This window comes from Diceros bicornis, chromosome 5, assembly GCF_020826845.1.
Source record: "Diceros bicornis minor isolate mBicDic1 chromosome 5, mDicBic1.mat.cur, whole genome shotgun sequence".
Lineage (NCBI taxonomy): Eukaryota > Metazoa > Chordata > Mammalia > Perissodactyla > Rhinocerotidae > Diceros > Diceros bicornis.
This window is the reverse complement of record NC_080744.1, coordinates 82041069-82068840: the sequence shown is the minus strand read 5'-3', so window position 1 is coordinate 82068840 and position 27772 is coordinate 82041069. Positions and strand designations below refer to the sequence as shown.

The 27772-nt window shown below is 35.1% G+C and overlaps 1 protein-coding gene across 6 annotated transcripts in view; it reads left to right on the top strand.

The window, feature by feature from the left end:
* LRRC28 (leucine rich repeat containing 28) overlaps window positions 1–27772 on the top strand; it is a 158786-nt gene that overhangs the window by 81436 nt on the left and 49578 nt on the right. For 5 of the 6 annotated variants that reach the window (XM_058542351.1, XM_058542348.1, XM_058542349.1 and 2 more), the window contains one exon: window positions 22058–22264. The exons of the other annotated variant lie outside the window; for it this stretch is intronic. In XM_058542351.1, coding sequence (XP_058398334.1) covers window positions 22058–22264 — 207 coding nt within the window. The remainder of the gene's footprint in view (window positions 1–22057; window positions 22265–27772) is intronic. 6 annotated transcript variants of the gene reach the window in all.

Below are 27772 nucleotides of genomic sequence, written 5' to 3'. Positions count from 1 at the left end.
TGTCTAAGGATTTGTGGAGAGCATATCTAGAACTTGTTTGGCTATCTCATTTCCAGAATCTCCCAGTTAAATTTCTGGCTGTTCAACCACTCATTCCAACTGGATCTGCAATCCGAGACTAGCAAAGCAGATGTTGTGCATTTTCCTCATTCTTTTCCTACAGAGTTTGCCGCTTTTAGCTAAAAAAGCTGTGGGATTTTGACCCCTGCTCCAAATCAAGGATTCCCTTTCTGACTGCCAAGCTTTTGGTTTTCGTAATCAACCTTGCCTTGGTAAACTAACATTCAAGATTGAGCTTGGGGGTAGGATGGGAAAGGAGCCACCTAAGCAAGAAAAGGCTGCAGATGCCCGGTATTCTTGAAGAAAGCTTTAACACATTTTTAAGAATAAATATTTCTGAATTTATTGTCTGCCTTTCATTGATTTCCAGAGCTCTAAAATAGTTGGGGTTTTTTTCCTTCTTTTTACAGTTTTGTCCAGTGTTACGCTTGTTTTTGGTGGAAAGACTTCACTGAGCTCTTCACACCATCCTAGGCCCCCACTCTTTTTAACTATTCTCAAGCCATTTATTTGATTAGATATTTAAAAGTTTGAAAGTGCTCAGGAAGCTGAAGAATCCCTATTTTTATCGTGAATTTTATGACAATATCTTCTCATTCTTGGCTCTCTGGCACTTCTATTCTAAAGTTATTGGACAAGGTCCTATGTCTGTAGTTACTGACAAAAATCTTGAGATGCTATTTCTCTGGGTATATAATGTAAACTGCTTTAAAGTGTGTGAAAGTCTTCTTAGCCCCTTTAGCTAACCTGGGTTTTAAGTTCTCTCTAGGAGGTTTGAACGTTGTTCTCTTTAGTGGAGAAGGTAGATGCCTTTTATTTGTCATGTGTTAGCTAATTATTCTTGCTTCAAGCATAGCTTGAGAAATATTTTTGGTATCCTTAGCATTTTCCTGAAGTGAGGCTCATTTGGGACAATGGAATTTCCTCCATTCTTGCAGATTCATGTCTAAAACTATAAGCAAAGACAAATGTAAATCTCAGAAAAGAATAAGATATATATATAACTTGAGACCTTGGATTTTATTTACTTAGGGCATTATTTAACATCAATTTTTATTCTCTTTACTCCACAGGAATAAAATAATAAAAACTAGAAAATGGTTTTTGTAGATTCCAACTCTTCAGAAGATGAAAAAATGAGATTTTATCATAAGATGACCAAACAAGTGAGCATGCAATTCATGTAATAGTTCTCAGAAGAGCACAATATAATTTCAATGTTGACTATTTATTTAAAATATGTAAATTGAGTTGTTAATGAAAACAGCAGATCAAGAGACAATAATATCTAGGCAACAGAAAAGTAAATTCATTCATTCTATTGTTTTAGGTGCTACTGTTCCTGTATTGTTTCTGATGCCAAGAGTGCCTTGGTGTTTTGAATCATTAGCCTAATTAACTTTCTTACTGTCTAATTATAGGCTTAAAATGAACTTCCAATAGAAAGTTGCTATTATTCTAAAATTTTTATAGTAGGAAACAGAGTTCCAGGATCCCATGGCAGCAGTGCCATTGGCAGTCCGTATGTTTGTTTGCTTGTTTGTTAAACTCTAAATTTTGAGATAATTGTAGATTTCCATGCTGTTAGATATCCATATGCTTTGACCCAATCATACTTTTTTAACTGTTACCTAGTTTTGCAAAAATTAGCTATTGCTACTTTGTGGGTAGGGAGTGGGGCCGTGTAGAAATGTTTGAAGTTGTCTGAAACTCTGTGACACTAATTTTGTTAAGCACCAACTGTGATAATGGTCAGATTAAGATAAGGGAGTAGAAACACTATCTTCGCCTACTAGTAGCCTGTTTCCCACCCATGAAACTTTTATTTTAAAATATGAATTTGTAACAAAAAGTATCGTATTTTTAAAAATTGGATAAAGCATCAGATTATTGACTTTTGTGTGCCATTAATGGAATGAGCTCATGCTTTCTGCAAATTTTAACACCATGTAGGTGTTAAAGTTCTCATGCTATATCTACCAGTAAGCTCTTTGTAAAGTTTGTAGTGACAATGTTGATAGTTTTTCTAAATTTAAAGTTGTATAAGTCATTTCACTTATACTTTTAATCACTCATAAAATATAATTTATGTCATATATACTGTTTTTGTCTGTTAATGAAAGTGAATACAAAGGAATATTAACAATTGTTTGAACAGTAATTATACCTATATTTTTGTTGAGTCATTTCAACCAAGATGGCTTTTTTTCCCCTTTATTTATTTAATTTATTAGTATTCTGTCTGAGACTTTTTTCTGAAGAAATTTTATGGTAGAAACCATTTGTCTGGGAGTAATGAAAGTCATATCTTTGTGGAAAGATTTGAAGGGATTATGGATTTGGCTTGTTCCATATGTTGTTAAGAAACTTTTAAATTACTACTACTGTAATGGCAGCATGGGCCTTAAGTGGCTGAATGCCTGTTTCCTGATATAAGCTTGGACCTCAGCCTAAAGTTATAATAATCAGCGTCCCACAAATGTCATAGGTATACAAGTGTTAAGGTGACCATTAGTATTAAAATAAAGCCAGAATTTAGCATCACTTTTTTTTTTCTTTCCCTTGAGCAGAGTTCAAGATAATTCCTTTTGCTTTTCCTATATAAAAGTAAAAAAAAGATTTAGTACTACTATTTAGAGTGTTCAACCTTTCATGGCGTACGTAGGGGGAAGCACACCTTAAATGTTGATTATCAGCATTTTCCAAACTTTCTTTACATGTTCTGTGAAAAAAGTATACCCTGGCCAAATGATGGGAAACTGTTGGTGCATCACAATTAAATGGGTTTCCTGACTGGATAACTATTCTTTAATATTGTAATATGTTTTATGATAAACAGTATACATGTTATTTTTCCTAAACTTATTTGACCATGGGAACATTGCTCTAAACTGGTGTTCCTGTGAACGTAGTTGGAGTAAACACTGCTCTAGATGAGTGCTATTCCATAAGCTCTGTCACAACTATTATTGCAAACATTTGTTTTTGATAAAATTAATCTAAAAATTAAATATGGGCTTTTTTTAAAAATAGCTTTTATGGGTGTTATTTTGACATTTCTTATTTTTTACTAAACTGCCAGTTCAAATAATAAGATCAGTAGAGCATAAAATAAATTAATTTGGAAAATGTTAATATTCTTGGAAACTTTATGTACAACTAACTCATTTCTGAAAGAAAGACAACTTAACGAGCACAAGTCATCTGTTCACATTGAACTGTTTGGTATTCTGTGTGTGCTTACAAGTTTTTATTCTTTTTGTTCCACTGTTCTGTACTTCCTCTTATTGAGGGGCATTTGGAAGCTTTGTTAATGCAGTGCACAACAAAAGATTTATAGAGCACAGTAAAAGGTTTTGAACTCCTATAAAAGGTGTATATTGACTGGCTTACAGCAAAGCAGTGTCACTACTTTGTAGTATTTTTCCAAAGGTTGGGGAATAAATAGAAATCTGAAGAAATGCATTTTTATATGTTCTCTTTAGAAGTACCGTACAATTTTATGTAATACTTATATTTAACAAAAACCGTATAAGCTGATTTTTTTCATTTTATAATGACAGAACTTGTAAGACCCTCAGCAATATAGATTTGCATAGCAGCACTGTATATATCTATTTATTGACTTTTTATTTTCTGTTGCATTGTATTTCAGTGAACTGAAGTGTCATTAGGAAACCCAAATTCTTAAAATTTTAATCACAGATTTCTGTGTGATCATTCTTAGGCAAAATAAATACAACTAATAAAAAAAAGCCAGTGCAACAGTTGTTTAGAATTGTTGCATCGCTTATTCTAAGGAATCCCAAAGTGTGTGATAAAGTACCATATTAGCATGTGATTAATTTAATTTTGTATTATTATAAAAGTAATACATGAGCATGGAAATAAATATTTAAACAGTATAAGAAAGTTTAAAAATGAAAAGTTACATCTTTCTGTGTCCCTGTTACTGAGCCAGGGCTTGCTGCTAGATGCACATAGAAACCCTTTGGCACTGGCCTTTGAGAGAAGAAAAACCTTTATTGCAAGGTCAACCAGCAAGGAGACAGCAGGCAGGGCTCAACTCTGTCTCCCTGAACTGAAGTGGGAACAGACTTTCAAGGAGTTGGAAGTGAGAGTAGTTATGCAAAGTACTGGCTTGGTGGAATCTGATTGGATGGTGGGAGAGTAAGTCTTAAAAGTCCAGAGTGCTACAGATCACGAGACTCCTTGCTTCTCATGAATTTCTCCACACCGCTTTCACATCACATTGAGTTCCACAGTCAGGGAACTTTTGGGTCCAAGGCTGCTCAAGGTCATTTGACGACAAGGTTTCCATCTTCTGTGCATGCGCTCTGCGCTGGGCTCCCGAGGGAACATGAATGGTTCCGTACATGCCATGCTGCCCCATCGGGCACTCACACTCTCTGAAAAACAACTTACAAAAACATTTTAGTAGGTGGACCAATCAAGGGTGGTAGGGAAGTCCCAGACAGTTTCACCCCCTTTGCATTCCTACCCTTGATATTAATCACTATTGAGTCCTTTTTGTTTTCGTTCTGCTGTTGGTTTCCTCCATAACTCTAAACAATAGCAGGTAATAAATCTAGAGACTTGTTTTTGTATTAAGATTGACAACCAATATGTACAAATTCAAAATTCTCTAATGTAAAATTTCTCATGTTAATAGTGATGTGAGTTTCTTTATAGGGTATATATTTACAAGTCAGAGTTACATTTTGAATTTAATGTGGAATTTTTTTAATTAATGGAGAATTTTTTTAAAACTATGGTTCATGTGTTGGGCGTGATATGTTTTTCCAGTGGTTTGTAAGTGTTCTGTCAGTGGAGGTCATTCTTTTTATCAGCCACTTTCTATATTTCAAGATAGTTACTTTTCTTATGAGGAATTTCAAAGAAGTAAACTACAATGAATCAATTTGAAATATATATACACTAAAAATTTTCTCTTTGAAATTTCTCCGTTTTAATTTGAGTTTAGAAAGTGAGATGAAAGCAATTATTATAACGATACCATTCTTTTCAGATAGTGAAATATGGATTGCTTGTAGTTATTCTCTGCAAAGTAAGAAAAAATAAATTTTTGTTCTGGACTACAGTTGCTGTGATATTTCTTGAGGTGGTGATTATAATAGGTTTATGCCAACAATGGACCCCTTGTGGTCTCATTCAGGTCAAAGCCTAAAAACTCCCTTGTGCTATCTCCGTAAGGAGGAAAAAGCCTGCTTAGAAGAAATCTGTGAAATAGACAATCACTAAAATGTAACAAGATGAAAATCTGCCTGTGTGATCTCCATGATTCTTGCAGAATGAGGAAGAACAAGGATTTTTCCAAGTAGTAATCTATGTACTGACACAAGGAAATATTAAAGATGCTGAGTTTTAGAGTAAACGCTTTTAAGTTTCAAAGACAGAATATATTCGAAGAGGGGATATATGCCATTTCTCTCTAGTAGTTAGTTATATTGGAATTGCCACTTAGCAAGAATACTTTCTAGATACTTTTTCTTATCTTCTGCAGTATTCTCAGTGGCATTTTGCTAGGTACCTCAAGTGCCAAACTGACTATTAGATAACCAATAAATACCTGGTAAATAACTTATTTTGAAGAACATTGAATGAGAGTCTAGTGCGTAATTTAATCACACACAAAGCACCAGGTAAAATGTCAAAACAATGTGTTTTTCTTTTTTGGAGTAATGTCTTTAACATTTTAGAATTTCTATTGGAAATTAATTGACAAGCTTGACATCCAGACATAAATATTTGAGTCACCTCAGTTTCTACAGTGTTTCTCAGATGTCATGTGTTTCAGAGCATTTTATGTTAAAGCTTCCAAATAATATTTAATTATTTTTCATAATTAAGAGGACTTCTTAATTGCTAGTTTTATTTTTTTAACTTAAAAATGTTCTTCTTGAATATTGCTTATATTAGACAAATGTGTAGTTAATAGATTTTCTCAGTGAGCTTTCTGGTATTGTTAATTTTATTCTCCATTGTGATTGTTATTAAACATAACCTGCCACACATTCCTAGTTAGGAATATATAGCAAGCCTCTATGATTGTTGATAGTTTTGTCCTATACTGGAAGACCCTAAGTAGTGTATTACTAAGGGTATTAAAAATGTTATTTATAAGTTCATGTTTAGTTTGTAAACCATTATTCCTTGGAAACAATATAATTGGTGAATAGATTTAGAAGCAAATCTCCTATCACATGGTAACTCATGGTACCCTTGAAATACATATGCGCCTGCTATCATAGGAGGGAACACATGCAAGTGAGCATGCAACTACAATGGAGTGTGTTAAGAGTAAAGATGGGAGAAATACACTGGTACTGTTTGAGCCCCACAAATAATCACTCCTTCAGTCTTACTGTATTATGATGTGACTCGAATTCATGCTATTTCTGGCCCATCAAATGGACGAATTAAAGAATGGATTTGGTTTTTCCAAACTGGTTGGATATGGTTACACCTTCTCCTATATGAACAGGATGTAATAGTCCAACAAATATACCCAGATTCTAAATTTGTAAAGTCAAATCATTGTTACTTCCTTCAAATTAATTATCTTGAAGACCCGTTCATTCTAACAAGACTCTGTGGTTTTTCTCCTAATGGAGTTTCTAAATAATTCCAAAAACAAGAAAACATCATTGCTATAAGAATGCCCCTGAGCTATCATTGAACATTTTCAACATATGTTATTCTAAGATTGCCAATTTTTTTTAAACTTAAAAAATTTTTTTTTCTTTTGTACTTGCCTTCAGAGTTTGAGGCATGTTCTCAGTAAAATTGGTGGTAGCAAATCCTTGTCCTTTTTAGGGTGGATTTGATTGCTAGAATGCCTGAAGTAATTCTGTATCAAAGATCTTATGGCAATTCCAAAACAGGAATTTTAAAAGATATTAATGAAAACATATCCTTGGATTTGCTTTGTTGGCTGATGGCCTTGAAGGACAATATTTATTTGCTTACAACTTCAGAAATTCTTGCTAAAATTTTAGTTATATTATTTTATAATCATTCTTTGTAAGTTATATTTATTTCTCTACAATTGTACCACAAGAGTTTGAAAATGCATAACAGTCCGGGGCTATTGAGTATGTGGGCAGCTAGTCTTCTGTCAGTAATCTCTCTTATAGAATACCCCTATCACTTGCAGTCACAAAGATAATTATAAGACATTGGGGAAAACTTAAATTATGTTTAGTATGCAACAAACTTCTGGAAGTCTTGGATTTCACATTTCCTTTTTCAGGGATTTGTGAGTTGTCTCAAAGTTCCACGACAGTTGTGATTTTGCTAAACAAATTTGAATCATAAATTATGAGGCATTTGTGCAGCTGCAGGTCTGGTCTGTGGTCACGTAATAAGTGAGACAGTTTAAGGCATTGATTAATTAATTCAAAGAATATTTGCTGAGCACCTACCATGATATACACTGCTAAGTGCTAGGGATATAGCAGTAAATAAGACAGACAGAGCTCCTGCTCTTATGAAGTTGATTTTTCTAGTGGGAGGCACAAACTAAGGTTTCACAGGTAAATAAATGAATAAACAAAATAATCAAAGATTGTGGTAAATGCAGGGAAGGAAATAAGTGGGGTACTGTAGTTGAGAAATAGGGATCCTGTTTAATTCGAGTCCAGGAAGGCCATTGTGAAAATGTGACAGTAAAGTTCCAAAAGACGAGAATGAGCCCACAGTTTGAGTAGTTGGGCAAAGAATATTCCTGGCAGAGGTAATAGCAGATTCAAAGGCTCTGAAAAGTAACTTGACACTTTCATGGGCCAGAAAGAAGGGCAGAGTAATTGGATTGTAGTGAGGTGGATGAGAGAGACAGGCCAGGGCTGATCAGGGACCCTGTTGCTAGTAAGATGGTATTTAAGAATTTGTTTTGTTCATGTACAGTGGGAAGCCAGAGCAGAGTTTGGGACAGGGAAGGAACATATCTGACAGATGTTTTAATATCACTTTGCCTTCTGTGTAGAAAATGGATGAAGGAGACAAGAATGGAAGCAAGAAAACCAGTTGAGGAGCCTGTTGAATCAGTTCAGGCAAAAGATGATAGTGGTGCTTAGCTCAGTGTGGTAACAGTGGAGGCAGAGAGAAGACAGATTCGGTACATATTTTGCAGCGTGGCCTATCACGGGCGCTCAGCAACCTTTGTTCCCTGTTTGCCTCTACTCTGTGGAGGAAATGACAACTTGTAGTGGTTCCCAGGTTTGGCCATTACCCAGTTCATAGTATGTCATCCATAAAGAGTTTATTATAAACTTTTTGTTTTGATAAAAAATGATTTAAAAGGTTTTAATGGTGTAAACTGCCCTTACCTGGTCTGTGAGCATGTTTCAGCCCACATGTGGAAACCAGGCCGTTTCTAGACAGGCTGCTTATTTGCAGAGTGATCAGTCTGCATTAAAAAAGACAAGTACAATAATTCAGTGTTAAAGGATTTTAGTTCTCATGTCAGATAAGCAAGTTAAACTCCTTCTTAAGGAAATACTAATTTAGATGTTTGTTATGGCTTTAGAATATATCTAAGATTTGATCCCAGTTGTCACAAGTAATATGTAAGAGGTTGTATTGTTTGGTAATTGCAGTTAACTCAAGATTATGTGACATCTCTGTGCTTTGTTAGCCCTCCTTCAAAATGGACTGATATTTCAGTTGAATCTGAGTTGGTTTTAATTTTTTTATTTGACCGAGGAAGTTAGTCTTGTCCATTTTCTAAAAGACATCTACCTCCTAAGAACCCCTTTCTCTATATTAGACATAACAAACATATACATAATGTGTTCATAATTATTTCTGTGATAAAAACAACATCAACTAAAAAGGTATTTATAATCAAAATTTACATTTAGAATATTATGTAGTATGATGAGCTGAAAATTAGAAATAAATGTTTATTGTTTTCTGGTGTTTGTTGAATTATTTGGGATATTTCATTTTATCACTTGAGTTATGTATTATTCTATCTTTTTTTACAGATGATTTTTTTCACATCAAACCAATGATCTAAATATTTGAGTAAATAACCCAAAGTCACACAGCTGATAAGTAATAGAATTATGATTTGAACCTATTGTACATACCAGAGTATGTACCTTCCACAGCCCAGTCAAGAGACAGAGAATGAATATAAAGAGGGATACTTATTGCATAGAATGGAATTTGGCATTGAAATATTGTCTTTTATTTCTCTGTATGCTTTCCCTAACCCGGTGTGCTTTGGAGCTCAAATTAGAGCTGTTTTTAGTGGTAGCGGAAAAAGCCAGTGCTCGAAAATACCAAGCCTTGTTATTGACTCTCTGTGGTCACTGGCTTGGCCAGGAGTGGGTGGCTTCCTTCCCATTTCCATTTAAATTTTAGGTTAGATCGGTGTACATCAGCAGAGAATGATGATTTAAAGGGGACTTACTGTTTTTTCTTTTGAAATTGCCACTCTAATGTTATTTTTATGCTTAGTGTAAGTAATTACTATGTGGCAATAATGAAATCATTTTCAGGATATTCTATAAGTAACTGAGAAGTTTTAAGGTATTGTATATTTAGCATAAAAGTAAACAATGCAAACAACTGTGAAGTTAGGATTATTCTAGGCACATTAAGAAAATAAAGTATACAAACTGATGTTTACTTCCTAAGGACTGGTGTGGTAACAGGGAGACCAGCTGAAGAGAGTAGGGTTCTACTAGATTTCCAAAAAGAATGCGTTGTGACTCTCCATCAGTAATACTACATTAATTTCAAGATGACATAGCAATAAATATTTTTGAAAGTGTCAATAATGTTAAATTTATTAATGATAAAATTAATTATAGACAGTTTTATTAAAAAGAAACATCATAATACCATGTTGAAAAAAGACCAGAAAAATTCAAGTAACACATTATTAGAAATAAAAACAACTAAGAAACAGATTAAATTATATGAATTTATACCAAGAATAATTATTATACTTAGTTCTAATGTCCAGACAATCAATATATGGAATTTTTAAAATTTTGCTTTAATACATATTTTATTTTTAACTTTTATATAGAATTTTATTTTTGAAAATAATTTTTGTGTTACTGTTTTCATTTTGTATTTTAATGTACAGGAAAATTCACCCTTTTGAGTTGTGTAACTACCACCTCAATCAAATATAGAAGAATTCCAACACCCCCCAAGATTCCTCTGTGCCCCTTATACACCAGCCGTCATCCACACCCTAGGACCTGTATAATTTTTATTACTTTTTTCCTTCTGCTTACTTTAGGTTTAATTAGGTGGGAACTTAGGTAAGGAATTTGAAACTTTCTTTCCTAATATAGGGATTTAAAGCTTTATATTCTATGCTAAACACTTTCTTAGCTGCATCCCATAAATTTTGATGTGTTGTATTGTTGTTTTCATTTGGTCAAAAACATTTTCTAATTTTTCTTGTGATTTCTTTTACTCATAGGTTATTTAGAAGTGTGATGTTTAATTTCCAAATATTGGGAATTTCACAGATTTCTTTATGTTGTTGATTTCTAATCTAATTCCATTTTGTTCAGAGAACATACCTTGTATGATTTTAATCCCTTTAGATATGAGACTTGTTTTGAGACTAGCATGTGATCTATAGTGGAGAATGTACCATGTGCACTTGAAAAGAATGTATATTTTGCTGTAGTGTTCTGTAAATGACAAATTAGGTCAATGTAGTTGATAACATAGTTTCAGTTTTCTATATCTTTGCTTATTTTCTGTCTAGATGTTCTATCAGTTATTGAGAGTAATGTATTAAAATCTCTATCGTCGTTGAAGTGTCTACCTTTCCTTTCTGTTCTATCAGTTTTTGCTTTATGTAATTTTGGGCTCTGTTTTTAGATGTGTATGTAGTTATAATTGTTATATCTTCCTGAAAGATTGATCATTTTACTGTCATGAAATGATCCTGTTTGTCTCTTGTAATATTTCTTATTTTAATGTCTATTTTTTCTGATAAGAATACAGCCACTCTATCTCTCTTCTCATTATTTTTTGTATGGCATATATTTTTCCATCCTTTTACTTTCAGCCTGTTTGTACAATTGAATCTCAAGTGTGTTTCTTACAGAAAGCATTGTTTTTTATTAATCTGACATCTTCTCCCATTAGATTGGGTTGTTTTGTCTGTTGACATTTAATGTAATTGTTGATATGGTTGTATTTACATCAGCCATTTTGCTATTTGTGTTCTATGTTACTTGTATCTTTTTTGTTCCTCTGTACCTCCTTTAAAATTGCCTTCTTTTATGTTAATATTTTCTTTTTTTTGTTTAATTGAGGTATAATTGACATATAACATTGTTATTTTCAGATGTACAGCATAATGATTTGATGTTTTTATATATTGCAAAATGATCACCACAATGAGTCTAGTTAACATTCATCACCAGAGTAGTTAAAAATTTTTTTTCTTGTGATGAGAATTTCTAAGATTTACTCTCTTAGCAACTTTCAAATATGCAATACAGCATTATTAACTATAGTCACCATGCTATACGTTACATACCCATGACTCATTTTTTTTAAAAGTGGGAGTCCGGGGGCCGGCCCCGGGTCGTAGCGGTTAAGTGCGCACGTTCCACTGCTGGCGGCCCGGGTTCGGAGCCCAGACACACACCGACGCACTGCTTGTCAGGCCGTGCTGTGGCAGCGTCCCACATAAAGTGGAGGAAGATGCGCACGGATGTTAGCTCAGGGCCAGTCTTCCTTGGCAAAAAGAGGAGGATTGGCATGGATGTTAGCTCAGGGCTGATCTTCCTCACCAAAAAAAAAAAAAAAAAAAAAGTGGCAGTCCAACATTTAGACCCACTTCACTCATTTCACCTGCCCCTCACGCCCACCTCTGGCAACTACTAAGCTGTTCTCTATCTCTATGAGCTTGTTTTGTTTTGTTTTTAGATTCCATGTATAAGTTGGATCATATGTTATTTGTCTCTATCTGACTTATTTCACTTAGCATAGTGCCTTCAAGATCCATTCATGTTGTCACAAATGGCCCAAGATTTCATTCTTTCTTATGGCTGAATAATATTCCATTGTGTGTGTGTGTGTATATATGTACATTTTCTTTATCCTTTCATTCATCGATAGACATTTAGGTCGTTTTCATATCTTGGCTATTGTAAATAATGCTGCAATGAACATGGGGGTGCATATATCTTTTCGAGTTAGTGTTTTTGTTTTCTTCAGATCAATACCTAGAAGCAAAATTGTTGGATCATATGGTAGTTCAAATTTTTTTTTTTTTTTTGGTGAGGAAGATTAGCCCTGAGCTAACATCTGTTGCCAGTCCTCCTCCTTTTGCTGAGGAAGACTGGCCCTGGGCTAACATCTATGCCCATCTTCCTTCATTTTATATGGGACGCTGCCACAACATGGCAGTGCATAGGTCCGTGCCCGGGATCCAAACCTGCAAACCCTGGGCTGCTGAAGCAGAGCGCGCAAACTTAACCACTACACCACCGGGCTGGCCCCTGGTAGTTCTCTTTTTAATTTTTTGAGGAACCTCCATACTGTTTTCCATTGTGGCTGTACCACTTTACATTCCCACCAACAGTGCACAAGGATTCCGTTTTCTCTACGTCCTCACCAACACTTGTTATTTCTTGTCTTTTTGATAATAGCCATTCTGACAGGTGTGAGGTAATATCTCATTGTGATTTTGATTTGCATTTTTCTGATGATCGGTAATGCTGAGCATCTTTTTATGTACCTGTTGGCCATCTCTATGTCTTCTTTGGAAAAAAGTCTATTCAGGCCTGCCCATTTTTTAATCAGATTTTTTGTTTTCATGCTGTTGAGTTGTATGAGTTCTTTATTTTGGACATTAACCCCTTATTAGATATATGATTTGCAAATATTTTCTACCATTCAGTGGGTTGCCTTTTCATTTTGTTGATGTTTTTCTTTGTTGTGCAAAAGCTTTTTAGTTTGATGTAGTCTCATTTGTTTATTTCTGCTTTTGTTGCCTTGCTTTTGGTGTCAGATTAAAAAAAATCATCACCAAGACCAATGTCAAGGAGCTTATTGCCTATGTTTTCTTCTAGGAGTTTTATGGCTTCAGGTCTTATGTTCAAGTCTTTAATCTATTTTGAGTTAATTTTTGTGTATGGTGTAAGATAGTGGTCCAGTTTCATGCTTTCACATGTGGCTGTCCAGTTTTCCCAGCACCATTTATTGAAGAGACTGTCCTTTCCCTCTTCTATATTCTTGGCTCCTTTGTTGTAAATTAATTGGCCATGTATATGTGGTTTTATTTCTGGACTGTATTCTGTTCCATTCATCTAGGTGTCTGTTTTTATGCTAATACTATACTTTTTGATTACTATACCTTTGTAATATAGTTTGAACTCAGGGAGTGTGATTCCTCCAGCTTTATTTTTTTTCTCAAGGTTGCCTTGGCTATTCAAGGTGTTTTTTGGTTCCGTACAAATTATAAGATTATTTGTTCTATTTCTGTGAAAAATTCCATTGTAATTTTGATTGAGATTGCATCAAATCTGTAGATTGCTTTGGGTAGCATGGACATTTTAACAATATTAATTCCTTTAATCCATGAATATCTCTCTATTTATCTGTGTCTTTTTCAATTTGTTTCATTAATGTCTTATAGTTTTCAGTGTACAGGTCTTTCACCTCCTTGGTTAAGTTTATTTTTAGGTATTTTATTCTTTTTGATGCATTTGTAAATGGGACGGTTTTTTAAATTTCTCTTTCTGATAGTTTATTCGTGTATAAAAACACAACATAATTTTGTATGTTGATTTTGTGTCCTGCAACTTTACTGAATTCCTTTATTAGTTTAACAGTTTTTTGGTGGAGTCTTTAAGGTTTTCTACATAGAATATCATGTCATCTGCAGATAGTGACAGTTTTACTTCTTCCTTTCCAATTTGGATGCCTTTTATTTCTTTTTCTTGCCTAATTGCTTTGGCTCAGACTTCCAATACTATGTTGAATAAAAGTGGCAAGAGTGGCCATTTTTGTCTTGTTCCTGGTCTTAGCTTTTCACTGTTGAGTATGGTGTTAGCTGTGGGCTTGTCGTATATGGCCTTTATTATGTTGAGGTACATTCCCTTATACTCACTTTGTTGAGAGTTTTTATCGTAAATGGATGTTGAATTTTGTCACATGCTCTTTCAGCATCTATTGAGATGATCATATGATTTTTATCCTTCATTTTGTTAATGTGGTATATCACATTGATTGATTTTGTTCAACCATCCTTGCATCTGTGGAATAAATCTCACTTTCATGATGCATGATTCTTTTAATGTATTGTTGAATTCAGTTTGCTAATATTTTGTTAAGGATTTTTGTGTCTGTGTTTATCAGGGATATTGGCCTATAATTTTCTTTTTTGTGTGTTGTCCTTATCTGATTTTGGTATCAGGGTAATGCTAGCCTTGTAAGATGAATCTGGAAGTGTTCCCTCCTCTTCTATTTTTTGGAAAGGTTTGAGAAGGATTGGTATTAATTCTTCTTCCAGTGTTTGGTAGAATTTACCAATGAACCATCTGGTCCTGGTCTTGGTTTGTTGGGAGGTTTTTTTGATTACTGATTCAATCTCCTTACTAGTAATTGATCTGTTCAGATTTTCTGTTTCTTCATAATTCAGCCTTGGTAGGTTGTATGTTCCTAGGAATTTATCCATTTCTTCTAGATTGTCAAATTTGTTGGCATATAATTGTTTGTGGTAGTCTCTTATTATCCTTTGTATTTCTGTGCTATCAGTTGTAACATCTCCTCTTTCATTAATGATTTTATTTATTTGAGACCTCTTTTTGTTTCTTGGTGAGTCTAGCTAAAAGTTTGTCAATTTTGTTTATCTTTTCAAAGAACCAGTCTTTTTAAATCTATTAAGACTTGTTTTATGGCCTTATGAATAAACACTTTTAGTGCATGATTTCAACTCCTCTGTCAACTTTTTTAGCTATATATTTTTAGTTATCTTCTTAGTGTTTTAGGGAACTATAATAAACATTTCATTTATTACCATTTATTTCAAATTAATACTAAGAGTTCTGGTGAATTTTAGAAACTTTACTCCAGTACTGTTCCATAACTTCTCCTTTCTTTTGTGCTATTATTGTCATATATATTAACTGAATCTATGTTATGACCTCCACAATACAGTTTTATAATTATTGCTTTATATAATCTTGTATCTTTTAAGGAAGTTAGAAGGAAAGAGAAAATGATAAGTTTATAGGATCTTTTATATTTACTCATATATTTACCATTTCTGGTGCTCTTTCTTTCTTTCTCGGGACTTGAGTTAGCATCTGGTAGCATTTATTTTTAGCCTGAAGACTCCATTAGAATTTCTTATAATGCAGGTCTTGTAGCAATGATTTCCCTCAGTCTTTGTTTATTTGCGATTATCTTTATTTTGTTTTGTTTTAGGAAGATAGTCTTGCTGGATATAGAATTTCTAATTGACAGCCTTTTTCTTTTAGCACTTTGAATGTGTCTTTCTACTGCCTTCTGGCTTCCTTTGTTTATGATGAGAAATCAGGCCTTTTTTTGTATTTTTTTTCAAAAGTCATTTTTCTTTTGCTGCTTTTAAGATTTTTCTGTGTTTTTGCAGTTTGATTGTGATGTGCGTGTGTGTGGCTCTCTTTGTGTTTATCCTGCTTGGTATTTATTGAGCTTCTTGGATCTTTAGAGTAGTATTTTTCGTCCAAATTTGGAATTTAATTTTATGGCTACTGTTTTTTCAAATATTTTTTCTTCTCCTTTCTCCTTCTTCTCTTTTTATGGGAATCCCATACCACATATATTTGTGCAATGGTTTTGTCCCACAGATCTCCAAGGCTTTGTTCACTTTTCTTCAGTCTTTTTCACTGGTTTTCTATTTGGATACTTTTTATTATTATCACTGATTTCTTGTCTACCTGTTCAAATCTGCTGTTGAGCCTCTCTAATGAATTTTTCTTTTCAAAAGTTGTACCCTTCAACTCCAGAATTTCCATTCTCTTATTTCTCTTTATTGAGAATGTTTTCTATTTTTTGAGTCATTGTCATCATACTTTGATTCTTTAAACCTGTTCTTTTAGTTCTTTTAACATATTTATTATAGCTGCTTTGAAGTCATCATCTGCTAAATCCAACGTGTGGGTCCACTTAGAATCAGTTTCTATTTACTCACTTTTTTCCTGAATATGGGCTACACTGTCTTGTTTTATTGCATGTCTTTTAATTTTTTAAAAAACTGGACATTAGAAATGTATTGTTGCAACTCTGGATTCTGATTGGTTTCTTCTACCTGAGGATTGTTGTTATTGCTATTTATTTTTTTAGTAATTTGCCTGGACTAAAAATATGAAATCCATTTCCCCCATATTTTGTGCCAATTGATGTCTCTGTTTTTTTTTTTTTTTTTTCCTTTTATTTTTGTTTTAATTTTTAAGCCTAGGTTTTTAGGACTTTTTCCTGTGTCTGCATAGCTTAGTGGTTGAACACCTTAAGATAGTAAGGCTTCTGTCTTTTGCCATTAAATCTATTTGTGGATTCAGAAACACGTTTAACATTTGGGCAGTTTTCAACTTTACCCCAGCTATTATTTTGTGTTGGGCCCTCTCTTTTCTCTTCTGTGCATGTATGCAAGCTGGCTGTAAACCTGAGTTGTGTAAATAGCTTGAGCCCTCTCTGGTCTTCCCTGTGCTTTCTTACCACCTCCTATCAGCCTGGGACATGTGGAGAGTCTGTCAAATGTCTTTCTATTTCATATGCTATACCTCCTTGTTAAATTTCTGGCTCATCTGCCCATTCCATTTTTTGCCCCAACCTGGAACACCCTTTAGCCTCGTAAAATCATTGGCCTCCCATGTTCGCTTATGACCAAGATTGCTACTTACAACTGATGACACTGCTGGGTGTGGGCTTTACACCTTTCTTTCCACTTCCAGTCAGCCCCCTCCAGCAGTGAAGCTGCTGGTTGTTTGCAGCCTGCCCTGCCGTATTAAAACTGTTGTACTAAACTAGCTGGGTGAGAGGATGGGAGATACCCCAAGCAAGCATGCCACAGATTTCTGTTCTACTTATCTGATGTGCAGTAGTTTTTCATGAATAAGTGCTTTTCCTTTTGTTGAAAACCTTTGGTCACTTTCCAGAGTGCTGAAAAGGTTGTTTTTGATAACTTGGTATAATTTTATAGTTGCGTTTTGGGCTGAGGATTTGGCATCCTCCTCACTCTGTCATACTGGAAGTTCCAGCTTTTTTTTGGGCCATCGTTTGCATGGCATGTGTTTTTATTATTTTACATTTAATCTATTTATGTATTTATATTTAAAGTGGATTCCTTTTAGATAGACTATACCAGGGTCTTGTTTTTAAATCCACTCTGGTAATCTCTTTCTTTGAATTGATATTTTCAGGCTATTTACTTTTAATTTTATGATTGATCTCGTTAGATTTAGGCCTACCATTTTATTGTTAGTTTCCTGTTTGTAACATCTAGTTTTGTTTCTTTGTGCCCTCTTTCCTGCCTTTTTTGGTATTATTTAAATCTACTTTTATATTCTATTTTAATTCATTCATTGGCTTTCTGGATTTATCTCTTTTTCTTTGTATTTTATTTTTAGTTATTGTTTAGGAATTACACTATACATGTCTTTCAAAATCTGATTTGAAACTCTTTTACTTACCTCAACTAACCTTTATGTTATACTTATCATAAATAGTACATCTTTATATATTAAAAACCATATCAGATAATGCTATAATTTTTGCTTTCAGCAGTCAGGCATATCTTGAAGACCTTAAAAGGAGAAAAGTAATAGTCTATTATATTTACTCAGAAATAGTAACTCTTAAATTTGAAGACATAATGGCTAAACCTGAGAAAATTTGGTGAAAGACATAAATTTACAGGTTTAAAAAGCTCAGCAGACCCCAAATAGGATAAATGCAAAGAAAGCCATTTACAGATACATGATAATCATTCTGCTAATGAGTAAAGATAAAGAACAAATCTTGAAGACACCTAAAGAAACAGTGATTCAAATAACTGTGGATTTTTCCTTGGACACCATGGAGGCTGGAAGATGGTGGAACAACATCTTTAAAGTACCCAAAGAAAAGAATGGCCAATCCAGAATTCTGTATCTAATGAAAATAATCTTTAGGAGTTACAACGATACAAAGACATTCCCAGATAAAGGAAAACTAAGAGAATTTGTTGCCAGCATACTTGCTCTAGAAGAAATGCTAAAAGTTTTTCAGGCTGACAGAAAAGATATAAGCAGGAAACTTGGATCTTCAGGATGAAAGAAGAGCAGCAGAGTTATTTAAGAGCATCCTTCGTCCTGGCCTCAGTGCAAGTTTCAGACTTGACCAAATTTGCTACATTATATTTGGCTGATAGTTTTCCAGTTTTTAACTTGAGCCCACACTTTGAACTCTGTTTCTTTATTCCTGCCTGATATATTGCTACCCCAGGTTTATTTCCTATTTCTTGTGTTTAAGTTAGAATCTTAGATAAATTTTGTTTGACTTTATTGCTTTCTAAAAATATACTTTCCATTGGCTGAGCTTATTAGCAAGTATATTTTTTAACTGATTATTGAAATAAAGATGCCATATAAAGTCTTAGAATTGTGGCCTGTTATAAAATGGTCATGAAAATTATGTTTAATTGAATCCACCTGAGAAGCTATTTAATTTTATTTCTCTCTCTTTCCCAAATATTTTCATGGTATGACAAAATCATTAATTTTCCAACCATATTATAGATAGTATTCAACTCAATATTTTAATTAGAATAACAGCTCAAGTTTTTTCTAACAGATGAAAGGCCTGTATATTAAGCTACTAAGAATAATGTTTTTTTTGTTTCATTTGTTCATTTAATATATGCAGTTCTGCCTGTTTCAGATTTAATGAAATATTTTTTATTCATCGCATATAGGAAGTAAGAAATGTCAGTTTTTCTTTCGCCTTCCCATTCCTCAGTACTTTGACCTTTGGTACTGACAGTTTATGTATCCTTTTCTTTGTCATATCTGAGATATGAGCATATCTGCCAAAGCAAAGTGTAAATATTCATCTGTTACCATTGTAGAACGTAAATTATGGAAATTTTAAAATCATAATCACATATTCTTTCCCCATTTCACAATACAATAAGGCAATGCTGAATTAAAATGGTGGGCAATTGCAGGTCTTAGTAATTTTTGCAGCCAAGACAAAACACTTTTTTACACATTTAATTATTTTTGAAATGATGAAAATAATTTATTTTGCTTGCTCCCATGTGATTTTTGATGGATTTTTTAAATTCCTTTAAATAAGTGGCCTATAGATACTGCAATTCAGAAGTGTTGATATAATTTTAGGTTTTTTCCTACAAAAAAATTAAGTTTTTAGCATTGGCATCACCATACTTAGAGTGTAATAGTCTAGAAACTGAAATTATCTTTGGCTTTTTCCTATTTCACTATTTTCCATTTCCAATCAAGCATACCTGATGCTTTTCTTAAAATATCTCTGGAATTTACCTTTAAACTCTGTTACACTGCCTCTGTTATAGTCAAATGTCTACTTGTTTTCTCAGCCTACGATCTCTTTCCATTTCATTGCTTTCTGCATATTTGCCATTTTAACCTTTCTAAAAGAGTCCTTTCACCCTCCAGGAATATTCAAGAGATGTCATATTCCCACTACAGTAAGTGCACACTTCTCTACCCTGTATTCATTATCATCTGTGTCTCCACTAAGCCCTCTCTATTGAACTTATTTTTGACTCTTCTCCCATTGGTGTATTTGATACTTTTGGGGCTCCAAATAGCCTGTTGTGCATGCTGTATTTATTTTTTCACTTTCATACCTTCCCTGAAGCATTCACCCTCACACCCATCCCCTGTTTGGAATGCTGTATCTGCTTTCCTTTTGACCTAGTCAAGTTCCCATCTCCTTCAATAAATTTTGCAAAAACTTTTCCAGCCCCTCATCTAAGTCCTTTCCCTGAGCTCCTGTCACACATTGTCTCTTGTATGTAATGTGATTCTCAATGGCAGAGAGCTTGTCTCATTCTTCTCTTGGCACCTGGCCCCATGGTGTGTAGCTGATGGGTTGCACTTCTGTCCCATTTCACTCCTATAATCACTATATAAAGTGAGGTTAGAAAGGTTTCTTGTTTCTTTTTCTTTTTATTAAATTCTAAAACATGATGATTCTTCCCTCAACTCCCTCACCCCCACACACTCCACATGAGAAATAATTTTTTTGTGTGAAATAGATAGGTAGGCAGGCAGACTAATCTAGATGAAATATGTGCTAATGGAGCCAAGAGTGAAATTGACTCCCATGTGCATCATTTAGGTTCAAATAGATCAAAACCCCTGGTAAGTGTCCCAGACTGTTCACTGAATCCTGCCTACATATCTTCAAAAATGTATGTTGTTCAGTATTGGGGAAATTGGGCAATAAAGTGTGAACTTCCTAGCACAAATCCCTTGAAATATTATAAAAATAACTAGAAATGAATGAATTTTGCACTTGGATTACTTTTATTTGAAAAAAGTTATTAAAAATGCTCCTGTTAACAGTAAGTCTCTAACAAACACTGGCAAACTTTTTCTGTAAATGGCAATATAGTAAATATTTTTAGGCTTTGCAGATCTAAGTGGTCTCTGTCACATATTCTTTTTTTGTTTTTGTTGTTTTTTACCACCCTTTAAAAATGTAGAAACCAGTCTTAGCTTGCAGGCAGTACAAAAGTGGGCCATGGGCCCAATTTTGCTTGTGAGCCATAGTTTGCCAACCCCTGGTCTGTAGCCATAAGAAAAACTAATCTGTGTAATTGAGCATCCAAGAGGGCAGAAGATTTTCTATCCAATAGGGAAGACATTGCCAGTAGTAATCTAAGCCCTGAACAAACTGGACTGTGCCCAGAGGGGTGCAATCAAGTGGTGGGAGCATGGCAAACCTTGACCTGAGAGGAAGGGCTCGAGGAACAGGGTCAGGATTAGAGAAGGCTGAGAGATGGCTTCACAGTGGTCTTCACCTTGAAAGTTCCATGATGTAGAAGAAGTAGTCTTGTCCCGCACAGCACTTCCTATAGAGCCTAGAGTGGAATGTGCTGTGTAAATGTCCTTCCCCTAGAGATTGCTTAGCAGAACTTCCTCTGCTCAGAGATGCTTTCTGATGACTTTCCCTGAGAAGGATGAAGTATCTTGTAAAGAACTTCTCAACCTGAGACTTGGTGATTTGGTGTATGACAAGGACATAATTGTGCTCACCATGGAACAGGTTACAACTATAGACATCAATAATGAGAGAATATTGGAGTAAATGGAAGGATTTTATTTGGATGGAATTAAAGTAAATCTTCATAGCATATGTACACTTAGAGTGGATTTTTAAAAAGGAACCATATGGCTGGACAATATCTAAAAACGTCACCTACCGTTAATTTCATTTTATTACTAACTTTACTATGGTGAAGATTTCCAAAAGACATCTTGATTCTTAGTCCAGAAATTTTCTATTTAGTTCATATCAACAAGGTGCACTTACTGGGATACTATAACTTATATTTTTAAGTCCCTTGCAATCTACTTAACAGAAGGTAAAATCACAAAAGTAGCAAAAACCAGGTACCTTGAAGTGGCTGTAATTGTTCTTTTATCACTGTAGCAACTTTTGATTCATCAAAAGCAGAAGCCATAGTAACAGACTGCTGGCTCAGATTCACTGCTTGTGTCTCTCCTTTCTCTATGCCAGCACTTTTCTCCGTGTAAAAGAATTCTGGCAGGATAATTTAAAGACACCTACCTAGGTTGGATTTGCATACTAGACCTAAATTCTGTGCTTCAGCATTCACGTCTGTGAAAATAGCTGCAGCTACTGATTTTATTTGGTTGAACTTTTACAGTATTGATTCGTTTTACTTAATTAATGTAATTACTTAATTTAACCAGGATGCAATTTATCTTAATTTTGATTTTGGTTGTAGAGGTTGGCGATTTGAAGGAGCTGCAGACACTAGACATTTCTACCAATCGTTTGCTAACTTTACCCGAGAGGCTTCACCTGTGCCTTTCTCTGCAGTACCTCACTGCGGACCGAAATCGTCTGTGGTGTGTGCCGCGCCATCTCTGCCAGCTGCCCAGCCTCAATGAGCTCTCCATGGCTGGAAACCGTCTTGCATTTTTGCCACTTGGTAAGTGATCATGTTTGTATGCTAAAGCAAAAATGCCAAAGAATAAGATGGAAAGCCTTTGTTTCCTTGACTAGGAAGGGTTAGTCAATTTCTTTCATTCTGTTTATCTTGAAGATTGCCTCTCTAAATCCATTTTTTCAGTGAACAAAGCATCATTCCCAGTTAACAAATAACATTTATTTCAATTAGGGATTTCATATTTTAAAAAGAAATCAGTGCTAAAAATTTGTTTAGGGAGAAAACATATGAGATATGAGATGATTTACTCCTAGAAAGGAATTAAATATACACATATATATATAAATATATATATAGTGTGTGTATAAAACTATAAAATTGACAGGGGATGTGGAGCAGTATGAAACAAGAGCTAGTGGTACAAATATATCTGCTTAGATGTTGACTTCTATGTAGAAAAATTTGTGTTGGGTATCCTAATGACTACTATTACCAGATAACCAGACTACAAAATTTTAAAGACTTTAAAATTAGCTGAACTGCTTGCTGAGCTAGAAATGTCACCCTGGCTAATAAATAACATATTATCCACAGTAGATTTCTGTAGCTGGCCCATTTTGACATAATATATGTTAAAGAACATAAGCCTTTAATAAAATACATTTATTTTCACTGAGAATTGAGTTATTTTGTTGCCTTATGAGAAACAAAAGTGCCATTAAAAAAAAATTAAAATACGGAGCTCCACAGAACTGTAAACTGTCACAATAAGCATCATATGATTTTACTCATAAAAGCATTTTTTATAATGAATAATTTATCTCTGAGGGCAGTGAAGTGAATAATTTACTAGACCCTGAAAGGAAATATTTTCCACCATAATAGAGTACACATATTATTTTCAATTAAAAATAACTATGAGACATGAAAATCAATTTGAGTAATAGTAAATATCCATTTTTAGATTACTTTTCTATAAATACAGTTAAATTCTATACTTATAAAATTAACGAAATAAAACCATTTCAGAAGCAAGCTACATTTCTAAGAAATCAGAGCTTTCTTTCAAGTGAGAAAAATATCAAATATAAATAGGTTTAAAAAAATAAATATATCTACTGCATAAACCACAGGTTATAGAACAATTATAGTGGACAAGCACCGAGTTACAAATCCAAAGATCCAGGTTCTAGCCATGCACCGTATCAAGTGCATTGACCTGGAGTAAATCACCAAAAACTCTGAGCTTCATTTTCCTTATCCATAACCCAGAGATAATAACATTTATCTTCTTTACTTTTGAAATTGAATAAGATAGCTCATGTATAACAATTATAATGCACTATACAAATGCAGATGACTCTCAACTGAGAAGGCACAACTTGTGGATTACCATATCCTGCTTTTTAAAAGTTCTACCCTCCTTCTCATCTCTATGACCCTCCATAGTAACCACCACAACTTGTATTTACCACTTCTTAAGAACTGCGACCTACACCAGTGCTGACTCCCTACCAAGTGATTGCTAGAATGGTGCAGTCAATGCTGATAATAAATGAGTGGAGGAAAGGAGAGAGGGAGGGAGGGAAAAGATGTGATGGTTTGATTTGTGTGATGTAGAACCCAACTTACTGATATAACAGAGTTCGGGGTAAAGCTGGAAATTCCATTATAAGCAACCCTTAACTTAGTGTGGTTTGACTTTAAAGTGTTACCAGAAACAGATTAGCTTAAGTCTGGGGCTGCCTATGCTATTATTCACAGTAGTGTTATTATTATTATTGACCATCCATATAAGGAGTGTTTCCATGTACAATACTACTACAGCTGTTTGTGAGAATAATGGCTGTCGCTTATTGAACCAGGTATTCTGTTAAGCGCTGTACAGATGCCCTCTAATTTAATTATTAGAAAACCTTATGACAAAATCTATTATTACAAAACCTATTGACAACCTAGTTTTACAGATGAGGAAATTGGGGTTCAGAGAAGTTAAGTAGCCTGCCCAGAATCACAGCTAATCACAGAATCACAGAATTGAATTTCAGACTCCATCTGATCCTAAACTCCACATTCTTTCCACCTTGACATGCTATTCCCATATTCCAGGCATGATCCCTCTGCAAGGGAACTTCATTTGACAATAGGCTGAACTATACTGAACATCTTTCTGGTTATTGTGTGGCCATCTCCAATGTCAAATCTGGGCTCAAATACCCCTATGGACACTCTAGTTGGCCCCATTCAGTCTCTCTCTATTTGCTGAGCACGGTCTGCTATAGCTTTCTCTAACTTACAGCCTGAACGTCAACCAGGTGCTCCCAATTACTTGTTTCTACCTTGTCTAGCTTCTGCAGATTCTGCAGCAACAGGAATCTTATAAAAGCTTAGACCAGAGACCTGTTACCTAGGTCTTTCTTGGTGCTAGCCACTCTTATTTTGCCTGGCCCCTTCAACCTCAGCAGAGCTCCTGATTCCCTAATTTTTAAGTTGTGCTGCTAACAACTTATTTTCCTTTGCCTTCGTCTTCTTGGTTTTTCCATTATATACACTTTGTCTCAAATCTAAACCATTCATACAATGACTGGTTCCGTCCTTCCTGTGAGTCTGATCCACAGGCCTGTTCTCGTGTCTGATAACCAGAGGTACTCTTATCAGAATGCCATCTAGCTTTAGACCCTGAGTTCTGCCTAGAATCCCATGTACAATTGGACTTTTTAAACTGAATGAATCTTGTTTACTAATCTTTAGCCTGTGGGCCCTGTCTCAAGTCCAGCCAGTTTCCATCTTGCCTCTTCTCTCTACCTCACTGTAGCTCCTCCAGCTGTGGCTCCTTATTCCCCTCGTCATTTGCCGCTCATTCCTATCTGTTGTTTCAGCAGTGACACAGCCGAGCATGTGCTGTAGTGACAGTGGTGTTGGGGGAAAAGCGAAGCCATTCCAGTAGGAACCTGACCACTGTTAATGTTTGGGATGCCAAGGAGTGACATTGTGTGTCATGCTGAATGCTTACAGCAACAGATGACCTGAGTGGCAGTGTCTGGTGCAGGGTGATAGAAACGGTTGTTGAGTGGTAGAGTGCACTACACGTTGCCTGGCTACTCTTCTGCTTTGGGACCTCAGCTGTTTATTTCCTGGGGCATCTTCTGTATGCACTGTGCGAAATACTGGGGTCATCTCTTCTTCAGCACTCAGTGTTCAATGGTGAGTAGAGCCTTACAGATAGTTTCTGTCTCCAGGTTTTTTGTCACTCCCAAAAGCTTGCCTCTGTGTTAGGAGAGGTTTTCCTTTGCAAACTTGTTAATATCAAAGAGCATGAGAGGCAAGAGGGTTTGCGCTGGGCCCTGAGGAGGGCCCCTCACAACAGTCTGTAGTAACCGCAGCTCTCAAGCCTGGGGCCATGGGCAGCCCAGGAGATGGAAGCAGCTTCCACACTCGCCTGGGTGCCATCCTGGCTCACAGCCCTAGCAGGAAAGAAGTCTGTAGATGTATTTTATTTTACTATAGAAAAACATACAAGCAAGAGGATGGTGATGAAAATTGTCTAGTAAGAAAGAAACAGGCTGCCTGAAGCAATGCTCTGCCCTGGTCTCAGACTGGATTCTTTGAGAACAGCAGGAGTAAAGAGTCAGGAAGCAAATACAAGCAGTAGTGGCCTTTCTGCATTGTTATATTGGACGAATCTTTGTAAAGAATGGATGAGACAGCCAGAGACCTACAGTGTGAGGTTGCCCAAAGAAGACTTCAGGAGATTGGAGACAGGATAGTCTGTGAAGATGATGAAATTAAAGCTGATAGAAATATCAACAATCTTCTCAGTCTCATTTTTGGGTTTTGGTTTGTTTGTTTAAAGTACTATGAAGGTGGATTTGGAAAGAGAATTCAATTAAGTCTTTAGGAACAAAATCATTAAGTCCATAGCTGTCCTTCCATGGAGTTTATGCCCTTGAAACCTTTCCTTGAACTCCTTTCTGATAAACCAAAGCCATCTAAATGCCGAGAACTATCTGGGACAGAGTCAAATGAAGCATGTGGCTGCTGGCAGTGCCTTTCCTCAGAGAACTGAACTGTTCTTGTGAACTTAGCAAACAGAGCTGCCTCTTTTCAATAGTTAGAAGATACTATGTGTATGTATACACTCACAACTAAAGTTTTCAAATAGAAGGCTCCTGTGTTTAACCATGATTCTATAAGCATAATAGAGGAACTTGAAAGTCTTTGAAATGGCTGCTGTAATATCTCTGCCTGTGAGTGGAGGTAGGAATCTTATTTTGGGGAGCTACTTAATGAATTCAGTTTCTTGCCAAAGAAGTTTGTCTTAGGAGAAAAGCAGTTTTTTATAGGGCTTCTTAAAGGAATGTCAGAATACAGCCTCTTCAGAAAGCAAGTACAGAAGCTATGTGTAAGAATGACTTAAATCAGTTGTAATACTATCTAAACCATTAACACTCTTTGAATATGTTCTTTTTAAGATGAAATGATGCATAAAGAAAGAAGGGTGTTCCTATTATAACTATACCCTGACAGTTGAGTGACAGATTAGTCTACAAACAGAAGCTTTATTCACAGTGGTGACTATCAGTGAGGAGGAGGGGGAAATTAATCAGTTGCCCCCAGTGCTATGAGATTTAATAGAGGCCTTGAAATGTGAATATTTGTTGTTGATTCAGTATAGCTCCGTACACTAAATAGCTCATAGAGTTGTGACTCACCTCTGGGCTTCTGAAAGTGTAGGAAAATACAAAGAAAAGGGCTTTTTCCTCTAAGGCTTTTTTACCAGGTGTTCTTGGTTTCTCTTGCATAATTAATAAGCCCAATTATTCAGTAATGTTTGCAACTTATTTAATGTTGAATAATAGATATAAGTACTATGAGGTTACCCATGCATAAATTGGCTATAGAAAATCATTCTTTAAAAATAAACAAATGGGACTACATCAAACTAAAAAGCTTCTGCATAGCAAAGGAAACCATCAACAGAATGAAGACAGCATAACAATTGGGAGAGGATATTTGCAAAATATATATCTGATAAGGGTTAATATCCAAAATATATAAAGAACTTGTACATCTCAACAATAAAGAAACAAACAGCCCAGTTAAAAAATGGGCAGAAGATCTGAATAGACATTTTTCCAAAGAAGATATACAGATGGCCAACAGGAACATGAAAAGATGTTCAACATCACTAATTATTAGGGGAATGTGAATCAAAACTACAATGAGCTATCACCTCTCGCCTGTCAGAATGGCTATAATTAACAAGACAAGAAATAACCAGTGTTGGAGACGATGTGGAGAAAAGGGAACTCTCATACACTGCTGGTGGGAATGTAAACTGGTGCAGCCACTATGGAAAACAGTATGGAGACTCCTCAAAAAATTAAGGATAGAACTACCATGTGATCCAGCTATTCCACTGCTGGGTATTTATCCAAAGAACGTGAAAACATGAATGCATAAAGATATATGCACCTCTGTGTTCATTGCAGTATTATTTACAATAGCCAAGACTTGGAAACAACCTAAGTGCCCATCAAGGGACGAATG